At 43.7% G+C, this 21381-nt stretch overlaps 1 protein-coding gene across 1 annotated transcript in view; it reads right to left on the minus strand.

The window, feature by feature from the left end:
• The window catches only part of LOC136991343 (obscurin-like), a 138135-nt gene that overhangs the window by 90657 nt on the left and 26097 nt on the right, over positions 1-21381 (minus strand). The window contains 17 exon segments of the mRNA XM_067292209.1: positions 660-926; positions 1856-2119; positions 2515-2781; positions 3356-3619; positions 4124-4390; positions 5118-5384; positions 6781-7053; positions 8940-9206; positions 9706-9972; positions 10857-11126; positions 12065-12331; positions 15537-15803; positions 17116-17382; positions 18495-18764; positions 19398-19664; positions 20348-20452; positions 21013-21174. Coding sequence (XP_067148310.1) covers positions 660-926; positions 1856-2119; positions 2515-2781; positions 3356-3619; positions 4124-4390; positions 5118-5384; positions 6781-7053; positions 8940-9206; positions 9706-9972; positions 10857-11126; positions 12065-12331; positions 15537-15803; positions 17116-17382; positions 18495-18764; positions 19398-19664; positions 20348-20452; positions 21013-21174 — 4278 coding nt within the window.

The following is a 21381-nucleotide window of genomic DNA, read 5'->3' on the forward strand; positions in this document are numbered from 1 at the left end:
TACTTAGAGTCACAGATCAATACAGACAGAAGTAGAAAACATCAGTAGAAAACCCAATTTTTTCCTGTAAAATTTCAAGCAAAAAATAAATCTTAATTTGAAATTTTTGAAAAAAAATTGGTTTTCTCATATGAACTTTTAAACTGAAATGAAAGGAGGATGTTCGCTCTGCCTTCACATATTTAAGCAAATGAAAAGACATTCGACATAAAAAATGAAACACTGAAGTTTCATTCTAAAATGTCAGTTTGAAATGAAAATATTCATTTCAGTACATGGTGGGAAAACGAACATTTTTACCTGAACTGACATTCTCTTTCAAACACATCCGTTTCAGCAAAAATCAAAGTTCTCACTGAGAATGACTGGCAGCTAGAAGGTTTCAGCTTGCTTTACACATGAGACTAACTGAATACAATGACAACTGGCCCGTATGTATAAAAGCACCTTGTTGTCCCAGGAATGAAGTATGGGAGTAAGATTGCAAGTTCCCTGAAAAAAGCTTATCGGGGAATAACCTAATTTCTATGAATTTTTGGAAACCTAAAAATCGCTAAGTCACAGTGAAGGAGGTGGCAGGGCGCACTGGGTGCCCATCCAAATGAACGGAGGAAACACTACAGTTACTTTAAGCACGTTTCTGGGTTTGCGTGTTTTACCATGTACTGTTAAAACAGCCATAGTCTGCTGGTCTCCGCACACACAGCAATAATTTCCAGCATCCGCCGTGTCTACGTTTTGGATTATGAGCTCAGCAACGACACCTTCTCGTTTCATTCTATACTTGTCACTTGATTTGAGGGTCTTGAGTCCCTTTTTCCACTCCACGTTAGCGGCAGCCTTGTTCAGCTCGCAGCGCAGAGAGACGCTTTTACCTTCCGTAGCTTCTTCATCCACCAGTTCTTTGATGAAAAGAGTAGGTAGGACTGTAGAGTAAATGCAATATGGACATGGCATCAAAGCTGAGAAAGTCTGACCCATGAACTTACTCTCTTTTCTTATTTCTCTGCAGCTGCATGTCACTGATGCCATAAAACCTTTACATTTCAGGACTGTGTTAAAATCTCTAGCATTTCAAGAGATTTCAGTTTGCCTTTTAATTTCCTGTCCTCACCCTTTAAAATCTGCTTCAAAAGCCTGTCTTTCTATCTGCAGCCTTAGTTGACAAGATCGAGTCATCACCCTTTATTATATGCATCAACAGAAGTATAGGCATAAAACCAGAGGCCACATTTCAATGCGAGGCCTAAAGCTTTTTGTTTCCTTTGAGAGAACCAGCGGTTCTACAGAAATGCCTGATTTATTGCACTGTCTGTACTTCTATAAACAGGGCTCCTTCAAATAAAACAGTTACAAACAGGCTGCCAGCTTTCTGCAGAGATAAAATACGTGCTTTGGGAGACTAAAAAAACAATCGACAAAAAAGGGGTGGGAACTGCAGGAGCATAAAAAGGCTGCGTTTTCATTAAGACAGTCAGTGTGTAGCATCATATACCGACAAAAGCTTGCTCGTCTTGGGAGCAACGTTCTAAGTAACACAAAGCAAATATTAGTCCCACTTTTAGGACAATTCCTGTGGGAAAACTTTTAAACAAGCAGCTACACTGGACTAGGAGATTGTACTGAGTTGGGAACCTGTACTCCATTTGCTGTTTAAACATAGCATCTAGGAAGACAAACAGCACATCAAGAAGAGATCGGGTAAAAAGAGAGAGAAGAAAAACAGGAAAGAAAAATCAATCAGCAATGGAGGAGCTGGAAAATATACAGGAAAAAGATGCAATAGGAGAAAAAGAGGAAGAGTGTCTGGAATATACAGGTTTACTTGGGGCATGCGCCTCGGATTTCTTTTTACCATTTACTATCAATGCAGCTGTAGTCTGTTGATCTCCACACGCGCAGCTGTAATCGCCAGCGTCTGTCAAATCCAAATCCTGGATCATCAGCTCCACAAAGGGGCCTTCCTGTTTTATTTTGTATTTCTCACTTGGCTTGAGAACCTGACGCCCCTTTCTCCATTCGGCCGGGGCTGACTTGCTGAGTTTACACTGCAAAGCGACTGCCTCTCCCTCCGTAGCTTTCTTGTTCACCAGTTCTTCTTGGAAGAGGATAGGCAAGGCTGAAGGACGCAATACCAACAGAGACGGAATCAGAGCTAGAATGAAATGACCTGGACTTTTCCGTGAGCTACCAGACTGCAGCATATACATTTAGTTAAACATGCGTTACTGCTAGATGAATAGAGTGGTAAGTTTGGGGGGGGGGGGAGAACTCCTACAGTAAAGGAAAAGAAATGAGAGAAAACAGCACAGAACCTAGCTATGCTGCGTCAAAGCAAAAAAGCACAGGGAAATGTCCTTTAGCAGGGTGACTCATAGTCATCACAGAGCTAAGAACATGAAACCTCTCCAAGAAACCATACTGGCAGGTCCTCAGAAGATCAGAAAACACCGAGCGTCCAACACACGAAGTTTCAGGGAAGGGCTAAATGATAAACAGGGGTAGAACGTTTACCGTTCACTCGCAAAGCAGCTGTTGTCTTCTGGTCTTCGCACACGCAAGTGTAATTCCCAGCATCCGTCAATTCCAGATCCTGGATTACCAGCTCGGCAAAACGGCCTTCCTGTCTCATTTTGTATTTGCCGCTTGGCATCAGCACCTTCTCGTCCTTCCTCCACTCGACCGAGTCAACCGCCTTGCTCAGCTCGCACTGCAGAGTGGCCGTTCCGCTCTCTGTGCCTTCCTCGTTCTTCAGTTCTTTTTTGAAACGAACTGGCAGGGCTGAGAGACGCACAATGAATAGGCATTGCAACTCAAAGCCTTACCCCAGCACCTCCGGTAAAAGGCTGAACTGTGATTTATCACGTAACTACCCAGGCCTTATTCCAACACTCTTATCCTCAAACACATCCTGCCATTTCTCTGGCTGGAAGAAAAAAACCCTTAAGTGAACTGTTCTTTGGGAATCAAAGCCTCTGATTCGGTTTGGATCACACATATTATTGACAAACTTATCCTCATCATTAAGGGTGCTAAGCCCTCCTTAACAGAAAATCCCAAGGTGTCTTATGTTTCCATACTAATTCAATAAAACACACAAGCACGTCAGCAGCATTCATTTGAGAAAGGTCTCCGGGAAGACAGCACAACACACATACATGCAACACAGAGCACACTGAACGCTGATGGTGGATGGGGAATGGAGAAAGCAGTGACATGGTAACATGAAAAATAAGGATGAAAAAAGTAGAAGCGAGACATAAAGATAGGTGTTGTTAGGAACTACGCAGAAAGGAGGATGGAGGGGATGGACAAAAACGTTCCAGAGTTTCACGGGTCATTTCTGACTTTTTACCATTCACTGATAAGGCTGCTGTGGTTTTTTCGTTTCCCACTACACAGGTATAGTCTCCAGCATCCTTTGAGTCCAGATCATGGATCAGCAGCTCAGCCACAGCACCCTCTCGTTTCATCCTGTACTTCTTACTTGGTCTGAGAACAGTGTGCCCCTTCCTCCACTCCACGGGGGCCTCCCTGCTCAGCTCGCAGCGTAGGCTGGCTGTCCCCCCTTCCAAAGCTTCCAAGCTCTTAAGATCTTCTTTGATGAGTGCACAGATGGCTGAGGGATGAAGCGTTCATTTTATTTAAGGGGCATCGGTACCAATCGGTTACCTCATAAGGGACTTAAACAGTGCCAAAAACAATTCCCTTGGTATACAGCTAATTAACTGCGACTCACCTGCACTTCCAGGACTTTAGTTGCATTTATATTAGCACACCATGAAATCAAGGGAAATAAAAACAAGATAATTATTTTACAATAATTTGATATCAAAGTAAGAACTCCTCTGTTGCCCAAATACTGTTGGTCACAGACACATGAAAAAAATGGCTCAGTAGCTGAAGGAAAGAACTGCACAGTCTTTAACAAAATAGCCGAGGCCATTCTTACCTCCTGGCTTAGAGCTCAGACAAGTGTCTCTGTCCAGAGCAGAAAACAGAATAGTTATTTCAGAAGCAAGGATAGATATTTTACCAGACCAGGAATATTTGATTGGCAGGACCTAGCAGGACCATGGCAAAAACAACAACAAATAGTCACAAGCCGGTATCTTATTCTTACCATGGATTTTGACTTGGGCTGTGGTCTGCTGGTCTCCAGTGTCACAGGTGTATCTTCCTGCATCTTCTGCCTCTGCATTATGAATCACCAGCTCCGCCACTGTCCCCTTCTGCTTCATTTCATATTTGGCACTTGCCTGGATCGTCTCTCCTCCCTTCTTCCACACCACAGGTGCGTCAGGTTTTGTGAGTTCACAGCGCAAAGAGACAGTTTTCCCCTCTTCCATTTCCGTGCTCTCCAGGGTTTGTTTGAAGAGGACAGGCACAGCTAGAGCACAGAAACACAGAGATCAGGTATGGCACGTACCTTCTCCTGTTCTTCTCCCGCTGTGCAATAAGCACTCCAGGGCAGCTGTCACTCCTTAAAACTAACACGCTTCCAGCCAGTCCTCTTTCATAAGAGCAGAGCAGTGGGATAGGCAGCAGCAGAGAGTTTTCTTCCCAACCATGTCACTCTGTTTGGGAGCAGGAAGAAAACTCTCTCCCAGGTATTATCAGATCATTAGGGATTCCTTGGGGTATGAGAGAAGTTTCTCTTATCTTTTGTAGGGACTACTTCACGGTCCTCTGCGCATCCTCACCTATCAAATCCCCAGCCGCTGCAGGGCTCTGTGACAGTACTCACGCCCTCTCTCTCTCCTGCTTTCCTCTGTGGCATGTACTACTTTTCAAGGTCTCCAATTCTAATTCCAGTCTTAACCACAGCCATGTAAAATAGCTAGTAGTTTGGGAACTCTGGCATGCAGCGTATAGAACATGAAACCTTAACATTTATTTCCACCTCAGTGGGAAGTTACAGGCCTAAAATCCCAGAAACATAATGTGAAACCACATTCAAGAAATACATAAATGTACTTACAAGTATACATATTATTGTTAAATTTTAACCATGAATTCACAGATGGCACTGCTGCAATAAAGAAGTGCTGTTTCTTTATAGCAACTCTATTACACAATGCATTAGGAAAGTGTTGCCACGTATCTAGTCTGCCTACCATTTACTTTCACCCGAGCAGTGGTCTTCAGTTCCCCAGCGCTGCAGGTATAGATCCCAGCGTCTACTGACTCGACATCTCGAATAATGAGTTCTGCCACAGTACCGTGCTGTTTAAACTCATACTTCTCGCTGGCATAGAGAACAGTGTCTCCCTTCATCCATTTCACTGGCATATCAGGTTTGCTGAGCTCACAGGTCAGCTTGACTTGTTTTCCTTCTTTAGCCTCTTCATTTTGGAGCTCTTGCTTGAAAAGAACAGGTTGCTCTGAAAGGGAATATTGCAAATGTTTAAGGAAATGCATGAGCTTGGAAATCACTTTTTTCCTTTTTGTTTCAACCCTTTTTGTTCAGATACAAAACTACAGAAACAAAAAAAAAAACTAGCAAGCAAACTAAATAGATTTTTTTTACAATTCAGCACTCCACAGCAGCAAAAAAATGCTTAAGACCATATACTTTTTTCTTTTAACTACTATTTGGACTATTCAAGACATTGCCACTATTACTGTTGTTACTGTAAGCACTAGCGTTAAACACTGCTGTTGCTACTAATGACACAAACAGTATGGAATTGGTTTCAGCACTCCAAAGAATAGCGTGAAATTTCAGCCCTCAAAGATCTTAAGCAGTGGCCAGTTACTTAGTTATTTGAATTTTGATTCCCTGTGCCCTCAGCAGTGAAAGGAAAACAGAAATGGTGTAATATAACGCAGAGACTCTGCCAGGGCCCAGGCGTTAAGAGAAAATTTCCTCCTTCAGCTTCCACATATCATTCCGGGATGACAGCCAGATCCATGGAGCGAGGCAGAGAAGACACAGAACAACAAAGGTCAGTGCCATCAGCGAACCAACTTCTGGAGAAGCTCCTGGTGATACAATTCTCAGAAGTTGGTCAGGGATGGGAGACACTGAACTGAGTTGCGGATTGCTGGTTGGAACTGGACCACAGACACAAAAAGCTGCAAAACCTTACCGAGGCGATCTCATGCATAACACGGAGGACACAAAGAAACGACAAAGCATCTTCTGACACGACCAGTGGTACTAATTTCTCATTATGAGAACCAACAACATATTTTTAACAGACATGAAGGACAAGCTTAAAAACCAGCACAGAACAGACACAGAGAGGAAAGCAGAGCTGCCAGTGAAAGGGTCCCGGTGGAGATTCCCATTCAGGCTCTATCCCAGCCTGGGATTCCAGGCTTTAAGATGAGTTAGTGTAGAGCAGGCACTTATTGTGGAAGAGGAAGGAGGAAGAAACCTCTACTGAGGTCGTGAAAAGAAAGAACAGTTTCTTGCTGTCTTCTGCTGTCTTCTAGTACAGGCTTATGAACGCGCAAGTCTTCTCCCTGACCATCGCCGTGCCATCCTATCTCTGCTCAAGGAAAACCAGCGGAGGTATGCAGTGAACCATCCCCATACTATAATATTCCCATCTAAGGTCCAACAAACACACTGGCAGTTCTCCAGGATTACAAAACATTAATTCCCTAACTCTAGCTTTATTATACACCTAACACTATTCTTGAACATACACAGGTAAACATACGATGAGGCCTAATTTGTAGCATTTTTGCTCTTTTTTTCACCTATCCACATTATCTAGCAGTTATTTCTACTTATTCTAAACTCTCCTGCAGTTTTGATGCTTGAATTACCTTTAACAACCAAACTGGCGGATGTTTTCGTATCACCAGCTTCAAAAGTAATGACCCCCGAGTCCTTCAGTGAGAGTTTTTTCAAGGTTAGCAAGTGATATCCACCAGGCTGAGACTGGATGTCATTAAGTTCATTGGTATGGAGTGGGGTTTTATCCAAAAACCACTGCACTTTGCTATAGTCTACAGGAGAGATTCTGCATTTGAACACGGCAGATTCTCCTTCTAACACATTGACATCTTCCAGGTCTTCTGTTATTAGCACTTTCTGGCCTGAAAGGAACATAGATACATCTACTACTGGAATCTCCAGCTTCTAGCATGAAAATTGGTACGGAAAATTCCAAGACTTCTTGCACGAGTATTTCATAACAACAACAACAACAACAACAACAGAATCATGATAAAGAAGTCTGAAATATAACTCTCTTGTTACTGAACAAAACAATTATTCACAGGAAGATAATATACATATTTACAGGACACACACCAAAATAGGATGAAGACAACTTCAAAATAATAAAACACGTATAGTAGAACAAGTACTCAGTACATTGTAAACCCAGTATTATAACCTTTCTCCTAAAGGAACTACCTGGAACAGGGACAAAGTGAAGCTCTGAGTGCCACTGTGTCCTAGACATCAGTGAGCCTATGAGAACTACCTCTGCTTATTGTATTTTTCTGGAGCAAATATAGCTTTCTCTCTATGGGATATGACCACTCAGCTCCCCACTTCTTTGAGCTCAGCCCGAACACAAACACAGTGGGAAATGGAGCGTCTGTCTGGGTGCAGCTTTAATAAAAGGAAATACAAAACAGCCCTGAAAAACTGTGTGTATGTGTGTATATATATACATATATATAATGTGTGTGGGTGTGTGTACATATAAAAGGTTATCGCTGTACACAAAGACATACCTAATGCTGCTCCTAGTTACAAAACCAGTAGACGGAGTTTTTACTGAACCGTAAGTACGATGCTGCCATATTCTTCATGACTTATGTTTATTTTACATGTTACCTCTTCGAGCCAAATAATCTTGAGCTCTGTGACAGAGATGAGTGGTTTTTTCACCCAAAAAAGTAAGTGTCAGAAACCTCAAACCAAATTCAGACGGCTCAAATCCTGAGGCAACAAGGGGGATTAAGCACACCTCCTTGCTTCTCAAAGCTGCAGTGGCAGATGGTCAGAGGTGCAGGACTCAGCCTTAACCCCCAAGTCTTTAATAACTTCACAGCACGCTGCCACTGCAGCTCCGTGTGACTGTTCTCAGATTGTTCCTCCTATTCTCTTCATTGCTTCATCTATCTCATCTCAAGAGTTTCTCCCAAATGGGGCTGTGACGAGTGGACTGTGAGAAGCAGTAACAACCAAACTTCATTTATTCCCTGTACGTACTGCCCTGCCATCTGCACTGGCCACCTCACCCCTTCCTCAGTTTGTTTGCTGCCTGTAACATCAAACAAAACCTGCTTGGGCTGTGCTTTTCAGGTGGAGGCTGCAATTCGCCTCTAAGGCACAGAGGGATGCTAAAAACATACAACGAGCACCGGACCACTCATCTACTCATCGTCTTTGAGAGGCCACTACTGGAAAGGGGCATCGAGAGACATGGAGAAAAAAGCCTAGAGGCAGAATAAGTTTTCCCTTGTCCAGCAGCAGGCACCACGAATCTTATGAATCATATATCCAGAAAGAAACACCAGCACCTCCTCACATCAGCATTTTGTTTTTTAAATCAGACCTAAAGTATTCCCAGTGTAAACGCTTCAGATCAACAGGTTGCTCTGCAAGTGCAGTTCTCAGTGTTGCTAAGATTTTGCCCATACGTCCTGCACTGTATATACACACCATGAGTCAGATATAGCCAGGAATCAGTGGCCGTACGCTGAGAAATAGATCTGCCTACGCATAGGTGGCAGCACTTAGACATCTGGCCATGCAGCCACCCAGAAGCACTGGGCTAGTTTGTATAGTTCCTTCCCTCCCAGGGTGTTTTGCCCTCCGCATGTCTGTCAACACAGGTCATGCACAGAGCTGCTGGTGAGACCAGACTGCTGGAGTTTCAGAGATCTGGCATAAATGTACAAGTTCCACCAAGGTAACACTTCCTGCTGGAGAAACAGGCTGTATAGTCATGTTCCTCCCATTTTACCTTGTACGACTAGCTTCGCTCTGGACTGGGCATCCCCAATGTCGCAGGTGTAAGTGTCATTGTCATTTTTCTCCAAGTTATTTATGGTCAGCTGCAGGAGTTTGCCTTTCTGGGTGATCTCGTATTTCCTGCTTGCCCTGAGTTCTGCTATGCCTTTCCTCCAGACCACAGAGGATGCGGCTTTCTCACTCTGGCACACAAAAACTGCAACTCCATTTTCATTGACTTTCAGATCTGAAAGTTCCTTGACAAAGTAATTGGGTTTTTCTGCAGGAAGAAAATAAAAGAGAGAATTTGTTACCCAACAAGTCCTCAGCATAAACAGCGCAATCTTGACTCTCCTCTGTCCCCAACTAGTAGAATCACAGAAAACAGAGATGGAAAGGATCTCAGAAGATCACCAAGCCCACTTCCTGCCATAGGATGTACCAGGTAAAATATTATCAGATATCTGGAAAGCTTAATGACATTGTACAGGTGATCGTGAGATCTCATCTGGCAAGCTGCATATAATGTTTGATGCCCATATTCAAAAAAAATTAATACAAATTGACATTTTTGATTAGCTCATCAATTAATGCAAAAGATTCTTCAGGACCTAGAAGGTTTTTTTGCAGAATTTTTAAAAAAATTTTAATCCATAGAAATCTTTGAAAACCAAATTTGGTCCTGTTTAGGGAAACAGGAGAGAAGAACATCTCCCGCAGGTTGCAAATTTTTACCCCAACTTTTATACTTTCCAGCCCCTGCGTGCCCTTCTGCTGACCTTGCACCGTGATCCTGGCTTTCGTTTTTGAGACCTCTGTCTCACAGGTGTACTCCCCGCTGTCCTTGACTGTGGAGTCATGGATGATCATTCTGGCTTGTGTTCCCTCTTGCTGCAAGTCGTATTTCTGGCTTTTTCGGATTGCTTTGCCATCCTTGTACCACCGAATGCTTGCATCGGGTTTTGACAATTCGCAGCTCAGGCAGATGTCCTGCCCTGCTGCTGCTGTTTCATCCTCCAGTTGTTTTGTAACCTCTGTAGGTTTTTCTGAAGGAGAAAAGAGTCCTGAATAAAAATCTACAATCATGATCAATATAGGGAGTTTTGTTGTTTTTTCAACTAAAATATACAATAAATTTTCATGTTGCCCAATGAATGATTCAGGTTATGATGGGAACAGAGGGAAATAGAAGCGTTCTTGTTTAGTGCACATTCATTGCAGTTATGGGCTCTCAGTGAACAGTAGTGATCATTTATAGGAATTGCAGACTTGTCTGGATGGCATTCACATCAGAGGCTGTCATTTTGTCTTTACTGGCATGTGCATTTAGGGTGCGATTTACCTCACCAAATGCAGACATCAACCGTATGGAGATATGTTGTGGAGGCAACCACTCCAGGTCCCCTTTATAGCCAGCAGTGATCTACTCAGTACAGGCAATGGTGTTCAGGCAACAGTTCATTCTGTCCTAAATATGTCCAACTGTGGCAGAGGAACCATGTCCGAAAGCTACCCATTTCTTCTCTCTGCTGGCTACCCAGGGAGCCTTGGGGGACTATTTCAGATGCACACATTCTAGGTAGCAGCTGTGTGTACAGTTAGATATGATGAAGACCATCCCTTCAGCTTAGACTTAAAGGATATTTGCATTTACAGTTATTTGAACAGATCATTCTTGGTCCATTATTAATGGAGCTAGAGGTAGAGAGAAGTGCACTTGCAACACTAATCAATGCATTCTGCAACTCTTCAAACATCTATAAAAAGTTTCAGCCTTTCGCTTGTTTTTCAGGGAAATTCTCAGTGCCTCTGGGCTCACAGGGAAGGTTGCTGTTCACTTCCATCACGTCAGGAGTTTGCCCTCATGGTTTACTGAGATACGCTATGAAAAGAAAACACTCAGACCCCATAATCAGTTTGATCTCATTACCTTTCACAACCAGAGAGGCCTTGGAGGTTAGACCACGGGCAGTGAAAACGACTTCTCCAGTATCAGCAACAGTCGCACTTTTGATATTGAGTGTATATTTCCGACCCATGTTAAATACTTCAAATTGCCCACCGCTTGCCACTTTGCTCCCATTCAGTGTCCAGTGGAAGTCATCGATGCTTTCATGGGACAAAATACACTCAAAAGTGCAATCTTCTCCCTCCTGGATTTCAGTATTCTTCAGCCGTTTGGTTATGCCAATGTTTAATTCTGGAAGGCAAAAAGTAGGTTAATACAATGATTATAACGAGAAAAGGCTTTAAAGACTGACATGAGTAGTGGTGTTATCATTTTTAGCTCATCTGGCTCGTTTATCTACAGGATTTGCAGGACAGCACTGCATTCCTTACTGATGCATTTGACGTGGGGAAGAGTTTTTCCGACACTTTCCCCTCAGAGTCACCGCAAGGCTATAGGAAAAGAACCATGTGAATCTCCTGGCTTCACTCTGGAATGACTGTGTGGAGAACAGCCTGCTCCGGGGAACAGAGTCAAGATTCAATAGGCTAGAGAGGGGAAAAGCTATCAGACCTAGGAAGCCTTTGGGATGCTGTGTGAAACAAAGGCTTTTGCCCATGCTGATCCGAGAAATGGGATGTTTGTGTTTGTTATTTTCTCACTGTCCAACCCCTCCTGGTGTTCAAAATGGACTGGAATTCAAAACTGGAATTCAAAAAATACCAAATAGGAGTTTGAAAGCCTTGAACACTCCTCCTTCCAACAGGCAGCCACAAGCATTAAAGGACCGGAGGAATTATTCGGGTCTTTAACAGACAATGTTCTAACTTTTACATTCCCACAACTGACTGAACTAATAGCTGAAACATGTGAAACACAAGGTTCTTTTATTTTAAGAAATTAGTAGCTCTTCTTGGGAGCATTTCTCCATTTTAGGGGTGTTCAGGAAAGAAACGTAATTGGCATGTTCTTGATATGTCCAGTGATTTTCATTAAAACACCAGGCACACTTACAAAAGAAGAATAACAAGGGGTGTTCAGACGTCATTGTGTTGTATAATAATTCTGGCAACACCGGTTTACAGTGGAGACCCTTGAGGCTCATGGAAGAATAGGTGTGAGACAAAGTGACCAAACCCATACGTATTCCCAGCGCCCCTCGACTGGCCACCATTGACTACAGTACTCACCCTGAACGCCAACCTTTGACTTGGCAACATCAGTGCCAATATCACACGTGTATAAACCTGCATCTGTCTTTTCGAGGTCACAGATAAGGAGGCACAGGGTCTTCCCAGACTGCGTCTGCTCATATTTGTTGCTAGAAGTGAGCTCCACACCATCCTTTTTCCAAACGGGTTTGACCTTCTCTTTGGAGACTTCACATTCCAGTTTAACCACACCTCGCTCCTCACCAAAAACATCGTCCAAGGACTTCATGAAGACAGCAGGCTTCTCTGAAGGTTAACAGGAACAAAATAGAGAACGATCAGGATATTTAAGTTGAGACGTTTTCAGCTGCTACCAGGCATTTAAAGAGGGCTTAAGTAAACTCCTACCAGAGCAGATGACACCAGTACAGGACCTCTCATACCTCATGATTTGAATGAGTTTGGGGGAAAGCAGAATTCATTAATGGGAGGATACAGGGATCAGGAAAGGCCTCCTGCATGGCCATGGAGTGGGAGCGATATTCAGCACTGTAATCGTGGTGCAGTGCTGTAATTTATGACTGTGCAGCTATGAGACTGCGAGGACTCCTTTTTTCTCTACGTTGCAGCATCTCTCAGATACAGGGTCTTGGCATCCCATGGGAGATGTAGTCACAGAGAATAGGGCCGAGGGCAAGCATGAAGAGTCTTAGCGAAGGCCAGAGGGACAACTTCATACTTCTGAGGCACAGATACTCAACAAGACAGACTAGGTTTAAGGAAGCACAGAATCGCCGAGGTTGGAAGGGACCTCTGGAGATCATCTAGTCCAACCCCCCTGCTCAAGCAGGGTCACCTAGAGCACGTTGCACAGGATCGCGTCCAGGCGCGTTTTGAATATCTCCAGAGAAGGAGACTCCACAACCTCTCCGGGCAACCTGGTCTAGTGCTCTGCCACCCTCACAGTGAAGAAGTTTTTCCTCATGTTCAGATGGAAGTGTCTGTGTTTCAGTTTGTGCCCGTTGCCTCGCGTCCTGTCGCTCGGCACCACTGAAAAGAGTCTGGTCCCATCCTCTCGACACCCTCCCTTCAGATACTTGTACACATTGATAAGATCTCCTCTCAGCCTTCTCTTCTCCAGGCTGAACAGGCCCAGCTCTCTCAGCCTTTCCTCATAAGAGAGATGCTCCAGTCCCCTAATCATGTTTGTAGCCCTTCGCTGGACTTGCTCCAGTAGTGCCACATCCCTCTTGTACTGGGGAGCCCAGAACTGGACACAGCACTCCAGGTGTGGCCTCACCAGGGCTGAGCAGAGGGGCAGGATCACCTCCCTCGACCTGCTGGCAACACTCTTCCTGATGCAGCCCAGCATACCATTGGCCTTCTTGGCCACAAGGGCACGTTGCTGCCTCATGGTTAACCTGGTGTCCACCAATCACCCGCCGCTTCTTCCGGGCGTTCCGGCAAGGCACAGGGTCTGTTGTCCCAGGTACTTCCCTGGCAGCCATGCCCATCTCCTCCTTATCCTGGAGGGCACTAAACCTGTTCTTCAGCTGCAAGTCTTCGGGAGGAGTAGGAGCCTTTCTCCTCCCACGAGCAGTGACCAGTTTCCAGCCTTCTTCTATGATGTTATGATGTACCGTTTCACACGGCACAGAGCCCTCTGGCAACTCCACTGCTGCAGGGGGTTGGGACTCCCGAAGCTGCACAGTCTCCGAGAATACCCTGTCTATCTCTTGCTCCGCTTCCCGGATGCTGCGCAGCCTACTGACCTCCTCCCGTAACTCCCTTAGCTGACGACACAGCTCGCCAACAGCAGCACACCTCCTGCAGGAGAGCTGGCTGCCAGCCCAGGCCTCCCGGAGAGGCCCCAAGCACTCCCTGCGGCCTGAGACCTGGAGGGCTGCATCTGCCGTCAGAGGGTCAGTCTGGGTCCCAGCCTCTGACACAGCAACTCCAACAGCCACTGGGGAACGCGCTGTGCGGCGTGTCACGACCATACTTGAGGAAGCGTACACCACAGGGAACAGAAACGAAGGTACCTTCGCGCGTCCCTTCTGCGCAAACTGCTGCGTCTCTTTGCTGCCTCTGTTCACTGCGCTCTGGGAGCTGTGCTTTAGGCCTGGCTCTTATATAGGCCTCTCCCTAGCACTGGCTGAGAGGGTGCTTGACCGCCCTAATCAAGGGCCACCGGGACCAAAGGCCCCAACTCCCTCTGGTCAGGGGCAACCAAGAGAGCTCATTAGCAGCAGCCACTCCTAGCTAGAGCTTTTCCCACGAGCTTTTCCCAGGAGAAGTCAAGGCCTCCTGCAGTTGTCCTTGCCTAGCTTCCCCTTTCCTCTTCACAGCAATCAGTTCCTCAGGGGTCCTCAGAAAGCCCACAACTTCCAGCAAGATCCTCAGGTTCTAGTCAGAGCCCAAACACTGCTGCGCAAACTGCTGCATCTGTTCGCTGCCTCTGGGAGCTGCGCTCTGGGAGCACTTGCGTGCATAATGCCACAGAAGCAGAGAAGGTTCATTAGGGATGTCCTCTCTCCTCGCAGCAGTCTAAAACTGAAAAGGGTTCAGGTAGTTGTAAGAAAAATGCGTGAAGGGAAGTAATTGGGATGTAGCTCTTCCAAAGCTGGACAGCCAGCACTGCCATTTCATGAAGCAGAATTCACCATAGTGGGCAGCGGCAATAAAAGGACATGCTGTACACTCTCTCTTAAACATTTTGCCTCTCGTCTCTTTGCTTTGTTGCTTCCCTTTATAAAATTTAACATATATTTGATCCAGAAGACATTTGTTCTTTGTGTATAGAGGCAAAAATTTTGACCAGATATCAGAGAAAGCAGGAAGAGCAAATCCTTCGGGCTCTCTGAGTGGACAGGGTGAATTACTTGAGCATTACTTGAGCATGCATGTACACGTGTGTGGCAAAAGAAAATGCATTCACTGAAACTCTGATAAGAGAGTTCTACCTAAAGTTTTTAACATCCCTAAAATAATTCACATGACTTACTCAGCTGATGCACGAGAATGTGTTAAAGCACAGTAACTCAGCTGTGTGATGAAGCTCTAAGACATATTAAGGACAGTAACGAAGTGTGTTCTTATTGTCTAATCCATCTAACTCGGAACAGATGCATTGAAAGGTATGTGCTACCCTTAAAGCTACACTGAAGTCCAGCTCCTTGCAATCAAAATCTTTAGTAATAACACTATATAGACAATATACTACTGAAGAGAGCTACAAGTAAAGGAAATTGCCCTTGAAACTGTCCATACAACAAGTAAAAGGACGATGATAATTTATGGAAAATTTTGGCAGGACACCAAAACAATTTTCCTTAGAAAAATCGTCAGCTATAGTAGAAACTTGCACTGGAAGAAAGCAACTGAACCCTTATTACTTCGCCCCAGAGAGGTGAAGCTTAGAGGCAGGACCGCGGCATGGGTATGGTAAATAACACCATAGCCTCCCTTCCATCTCTTGTTTGCTTTCAGAAGGAACGTGGTCATGACTCACCTATCACCTTCAGACACACACTCTCTGACACCTTGTCTGACTTCATCATCACTGTGCCAGCATCCTCAGGCTTGACTTGCTTCATGGTCAGCGTGTAGCAATTGCCAACACTCTTGATGTCATTGAAATTGTTGGTATAAAGGAGGTTGCCATTCAGGAACCATTCCACATCCTCGTCATCGTGGGACAGTTCGCATGAGAAGACGGCAGAACTCTCTTCTTCAATTTCCACATCCTGCAGGTGTTTGATTATTTCGACATTGCGGGCTGTAGGAAACCAAAATGCACCATCATCAGTGTTATCATGAATCAGTACTCTTTCCACAGCTAGATTTCATAGTGTTGAGAGTTTATTAGACGGTCTAGTCTGATCTCCTGTGCATCACAGTTCATTACATTTCACAGTCCAGCAAAAAAGCATCCACTACAAAAGACTATGCTGCCCGGCCCCCTCTATTCTCTTTTCCACATAAAACGGTTCTTTTTTTTTAAATTTAAAAATAAATAATTCTTTCTAAAATGCTAACAACATTACAGTGACCTCGAAATATCCCACAGAGCTCCAAGTCCCTGCGTGCTAGTCACTGAACGCACGTATACACGTTATAACTAAATTGTCTCTGACTCTGCCACCAGTGAAATAGTTACGGAAGATGAGGGGAAGACTATGTTTTCAGTCACAAGTAGATAGCATAAAGAGATTAAGCAATTTGCTCAGGTTTAAGGAGAAACAAGAACTGAATTATTTTCTTTTCCAGTCACTGGCCACAGGTTTGTCTTTGCAATTACTCTATTTAAAAAATGCTGTTTTTCATAGGACCGACTGACTCAGGAGGCTTTGGGAATATTAAATCATTTGGTCATTTGAATGAATCTCTTCTAGGTCAAACTATTAGCAAGAGATGCTCAATGGACTTCTGGAAACGATGCTGAGGCTTACCTACAAGTCTTGTGGAAAGTGACACTATGATCATCTTTCCTTATAGCTTTTCCAGAGGTCAAAAACTGGCTAAACAATACTGCCATACCAGGATGAGGCAGAACACCATTAGGATTAATAAACATATAGCGGTGATAAAAGATACCACTGTGGTCAGCGAATGACTACAGTGGTCTGAATGAAAACCACAAGCATTTGCATCAAAACCAGAGGCCTGTAGCAGCTCAAAAAAAAAAAAAAAAGAACATTTTTAGCTAGAATTACCAGAGTGTACTAGTTCCTAGCATGAAATGGAAAATAAAGTCTTGAGAAAGAATCTTGAGATAAAGAAAGCCTTGAGACTAATAAATAAAGTCTTGAGAAAGATGCCTGAACTTCTGTCTACTGCCAAAACCTCTCCCAAATACTGCCTTTCCACATGCATAATCCCTTTGGCAGGTAAGTGCTGGACTTCAGGATCTTGGAATATCAGCACAGTGCACATCAGAAATAGTCAGTGCACTTAAAACATTACATTCATATAAAATTAGAAGAGAACTGTGGGAATCGACCACAATTCAAGAAGAGAAACGTAGAGCGAAATACTAAATCAGAAAGGACATGCAACAGGCCAGCCTGCTTGCTGCAAACTGCTCGTACCTTCAACGGTCAGCACGGCTTCGGTCTCTGCGTTTCCCGCCCTGCACATGTACACACCAGCATCCTCAGGCTTCACCTTGAGAATCTTGAGCTCTGCTGAATGCTCCTCCCGCTTGATTTTGTACTTCTCAGAGGGCTCAATGGCTGTTTGGCCCTTGAACCATTTCACAACCTTTGGAGAAGGCTTGAAGTCACATGATAGGATGACTGAACGACGTTCCAAAACTATCTTATCTTCCATCTTCCTGGTGATCTGTATATTGCAATCTGCAAAGCAGGGTTGGAAAAGAAGAACGGATGAGGGCAAGCTGAAGAAAAGTTTCAAATCTCTATTTCATGTCAATTAATACAAAGGCCACTGTTTTGGGACCGTTCAGATGATGCTACAAGTTCCTGTCACAGGGCTGATTTGCTGAGAGGCCAGTTTGAAGCTACAGGGACATGATAATCTATAGGGAATGCTGCTGATGATACTTCTATAAGAAAATACTGTATATTAACTATCAAATGCATGGTCAAGTTCTCGTTCTGTGTTTATTCAGCTTCTCTCTAATTGAGGATTTTATTCAAATAGGAATGAATTAAAATCAAAACAAGAACTACAGGAGGTGACTGGAGATATTTACCACGGTGACAGCAGAAGACAGAAAGACTTTAAGCTTTGTCTCAGATCAAATCAATGACAAAATGGATTCAGTAAATGTGCTATCAAACATTTCTAGTTCAGAAATGGGACAAAAGAAACTCTCCTGGCAAATTTAATCTGCTCTGAATACTTTGGTATAGTTAATAATAATAATAATAATAAAAAAAGCGGAAACCACTTTTAGTGAGTAAAAATTAGAAATAATAGAGCAAGGAACAAAAAGATAGCACTCAACTGAATTATGATTGCTCCCTTTAAGGAGCAAACTCTTTAAGGTATTTCTTCCTTGATTTTACGGTGATTTGATTTTAGAGGTATTAATAAACTTACAAATTCTATATTTTTTAATGCTACAATTTAGAATATTATAAAAAACAACAACCAAAAGTCTCAAAAGTCAATTCCCTGCTACCTGAGGCACTTCTTTTGTCTTTAATTTTATGGTATCTTATTGTGACTCAACTAGTCTTAGCTCAAGAGATTTGAAAACCAAGCACATCAAACTCATCATCTAATCTAAGACACTTCCTGAGACACTGTCGTCTCATTTAGAGCATCCGACATTGCGTCCAACAACCAGCTGGGGACTAAGCGGATCGTCCAGGTATACATACATTTCCAAGCCCCCAAGCAGTGAAGCGTGCACATTAAACAGTAAGCCTGAACAATTATTTTCCAGGGACTGGGAGAAGGAGGGATCTCTCATGATCTAATTCAAACTAGGACATATTACCTCTGACAAGCAGGTTTGCTGTGGATTTTGATTTGCCAATTGAGAACTGAATGGTGCCTGTCATATCAGCAGAGGTTTTCAGCAGGGCCAGCCGGTGGATGGTGCCTTCTTGCTGCATGATAATGTTTCTGCTAGCCTGCAAGACTTCTCCACACAGAGACCATTTCGGGGGTTTCACAGATGGAATGGATATCTCACATTCAAATCTGGCTTCTTCAGGCTCAGTCACATCCTCATCACACAACTCCTTTACAATACTAATGGATTGCTCTGGATGAAGGAGGGAACAAGAGAAAAAGGGGATTTAGGAGTCGTGAAAGGACTCTTTCATGATCATCCTGCATGCTCATACCATCTTTACTTCACTTGAATACTGCACTTATCACCTCAATAAGCCTTAAAACATCCATTTTTAGCTAAAGAAACATATAGGGCTGGTCACAGATCAGACTGTAAGACTGTGACACAGCATCCAGAGAATCCAGATCTCCTGATTCCCCGTCCTATTTGTAAAACAGAATGCCACCTTCCTATCCTGATATCAAACACGAGGCATTAGAAGATGGAATAGAAAGTTCACTGAAATGCAGATGCTGATAACAAGAAAGTCTTTGGTTAGCTACAGCAACATTTCTCTGAACAACAGACTTTCTCCAGTACATCTGGTAAAGTTCTCCGGAACAGGAATTTCATCACTTTTCTTAGGTACTATATATTCATTTTTCAGGATGTTCCTGCTCTCATAATTCTAAAAGGAAGCAATACCAATGGACTTCAGAAAAAAAATCACCACTTAATTAAAATACTTTTAATTAGTGCCTGTTTTAGGGTAAGCGAAGAAGGCTTTCTGGACCAACCAATTTTTCTTCCAATGTATCCTGGAGGGAAAAAATGGTTTACTACCTTCAACAAAGAAATGAGCACTGCTTTTGTCATCGAAGGCGTCGCAAATGTACGTGTCCTCATCTTCATAATCTGCATCATTGATGATGAGTTTCCGATAGACACCATCGCTGACAATTTCATATTTGTCACCAGGGTGAATTTCAACATCCTTCTTATACCATCTGACTTTGGCACTTGCACGAGACACTTGGCACTCTAGGAATCCACGGTGCTTTTCAAGAGCAATCTTATCTCGCAAAGGCCTCACAATTTTTACAGGTAGCTCTAAAAGGAATTAAAAAATACGCAATAGTCAGTGCAGTTGTACTGAAGGCTGCCAAATGAAGACTCATTAGCAATATTTCTTTTCCGATCAGTTATTTGGATGATGGCAGGAATCCCCACTTTATCAAGCCCTGAACTAACACACAGTAAGTAAAGAGCTCAGGAAAGGAAGTCTTTGTTATCTCTGTTTTACCACTTGGAGGGCTGAGCTGCAGAGACACTTTTATTCAACATTACACGGCAGTGCTGCAGCAAAGCCAGGGACTGATCTCAGATTTCCTGGGTTGCTCTTCAGTGTATTAATTTAAAAGTGTTTGTTCTCTCTCTTTTTATTATGCTAAGTTAAACACAAAAAATGCTGTATTCTATTTAAACATAAAAAAGAGAGAATGCAAGAGAAAGACAAACTGCAGTGTTTTCCCTCAGAGTTTAAACATGACTCCTAATGTCTAAAGGTAGAAAAACACCATCTCCTTTCTGATAAAATAAATTCTGTGTTATTTAGCCAAAGGAAATCCCCAGCAGTGAGGCTGATATTTCATACGCAAAAAGGTAGGTAAGGGTTCTTCTTTCCCTGAAAACTCTAGGTGATGCTCAATTTTCTTTCCATTAAAAGTGAGGGAAATTGCTTAGTTTGTAACAAGAGACAGTTTAAGCACCATTGTCATCAAAAGTACAATTACCTTTCACCGTAAGGTGGGCGCAAGATTCTGCCTTTCCCGCTACAAATTTGATCTCTGCGGCGTCCTCGACTTGGACACGCATGTAAGTCAGCGAATAGGTCTTTCCTGAGAACAGACACACAAGCACATGTATCCTCCTCTGAGGAAGCCACGCCATCCTCCGAGGCATGCCGCGAGCTCGAGCACTGCCCGTCTGGTTTCAGTGCATCACCACCTGTTTTCACGGCAGCGAGGCTGACCGCTTCCTCTAAGCCCGCATCAAAGAGTAACCGAGCCCCTGCTCCACCAAGGATGGACTGACTGTGGTTGCCACCATCTGGAAAGTACTTGAAACAGAGGGACCCCTCCCACTGTCAGCAAACACAAATTCCTGTGCCTTAGAGGGATCGAACTGACCGACCAGGAGCCTTTTTCTTTTCTTGTGCACACACTAATTATTTATTTAATGTCAGGTTTCCCTTCATTAAAGCTCCCACTGCGTCAGAGGTCCAGCTTAGCTGCAGCCCTAAAACATAGGACAACTCCCTGCTGGACCTTCTTAACTGGATTTTGAAGGTCAGCCCTTTGTGCTTAGCATCCAACACCAAAAGTTCTTTTCTCAGTGTTTTCCAGCACCCACCCCAATCCCCTCCACTCAAAAATGACACCCCCCTTTTACTCCCTACCATCTTGACGCATTTTAATATTGTCAGCAGCCTTCAGCTTGTTGTCATCTTTGTACCACTGGGTTTGGACCTCATCGTGTGAAATCTCACAGACAAAAGAGGCACTCTCGTATTCATTCACTTCCACGTCTTCCAGTGGTTTAATAATCTTGATATCTCGGGCTGTGAAATAGTGACAAATATTTATTGCGGCATGTCCATAACTGAGTGCAGCATGTTTAACTTCTGCACGCTTGCTTGGAAAAATGGGATAACAACTTGTGTTTTATTCTAAACCAACTTCCTTTCCCGGATGGTTTCTCTCTGCAACACAGTAAATACATTTTACCCTTCAATCTGCAGGTAGAGTTACCAGCTACAGTGGAGCTT

This window comes from Apteryx mantelli, chromosome 2 (genome assembly GCF_036417845.1).
Source record: "Apteryx mantelli isolate bAptMan1 chromosome 2, bAptMan1.hap1, whole genome shotgun sequence".
Classification (NCBI taxonomy): Eukaryota; Metazoa; Chordata; class Aves; order Apterygiformes; family Apterygidae; genus Apteryx; species Apteryx mantelli.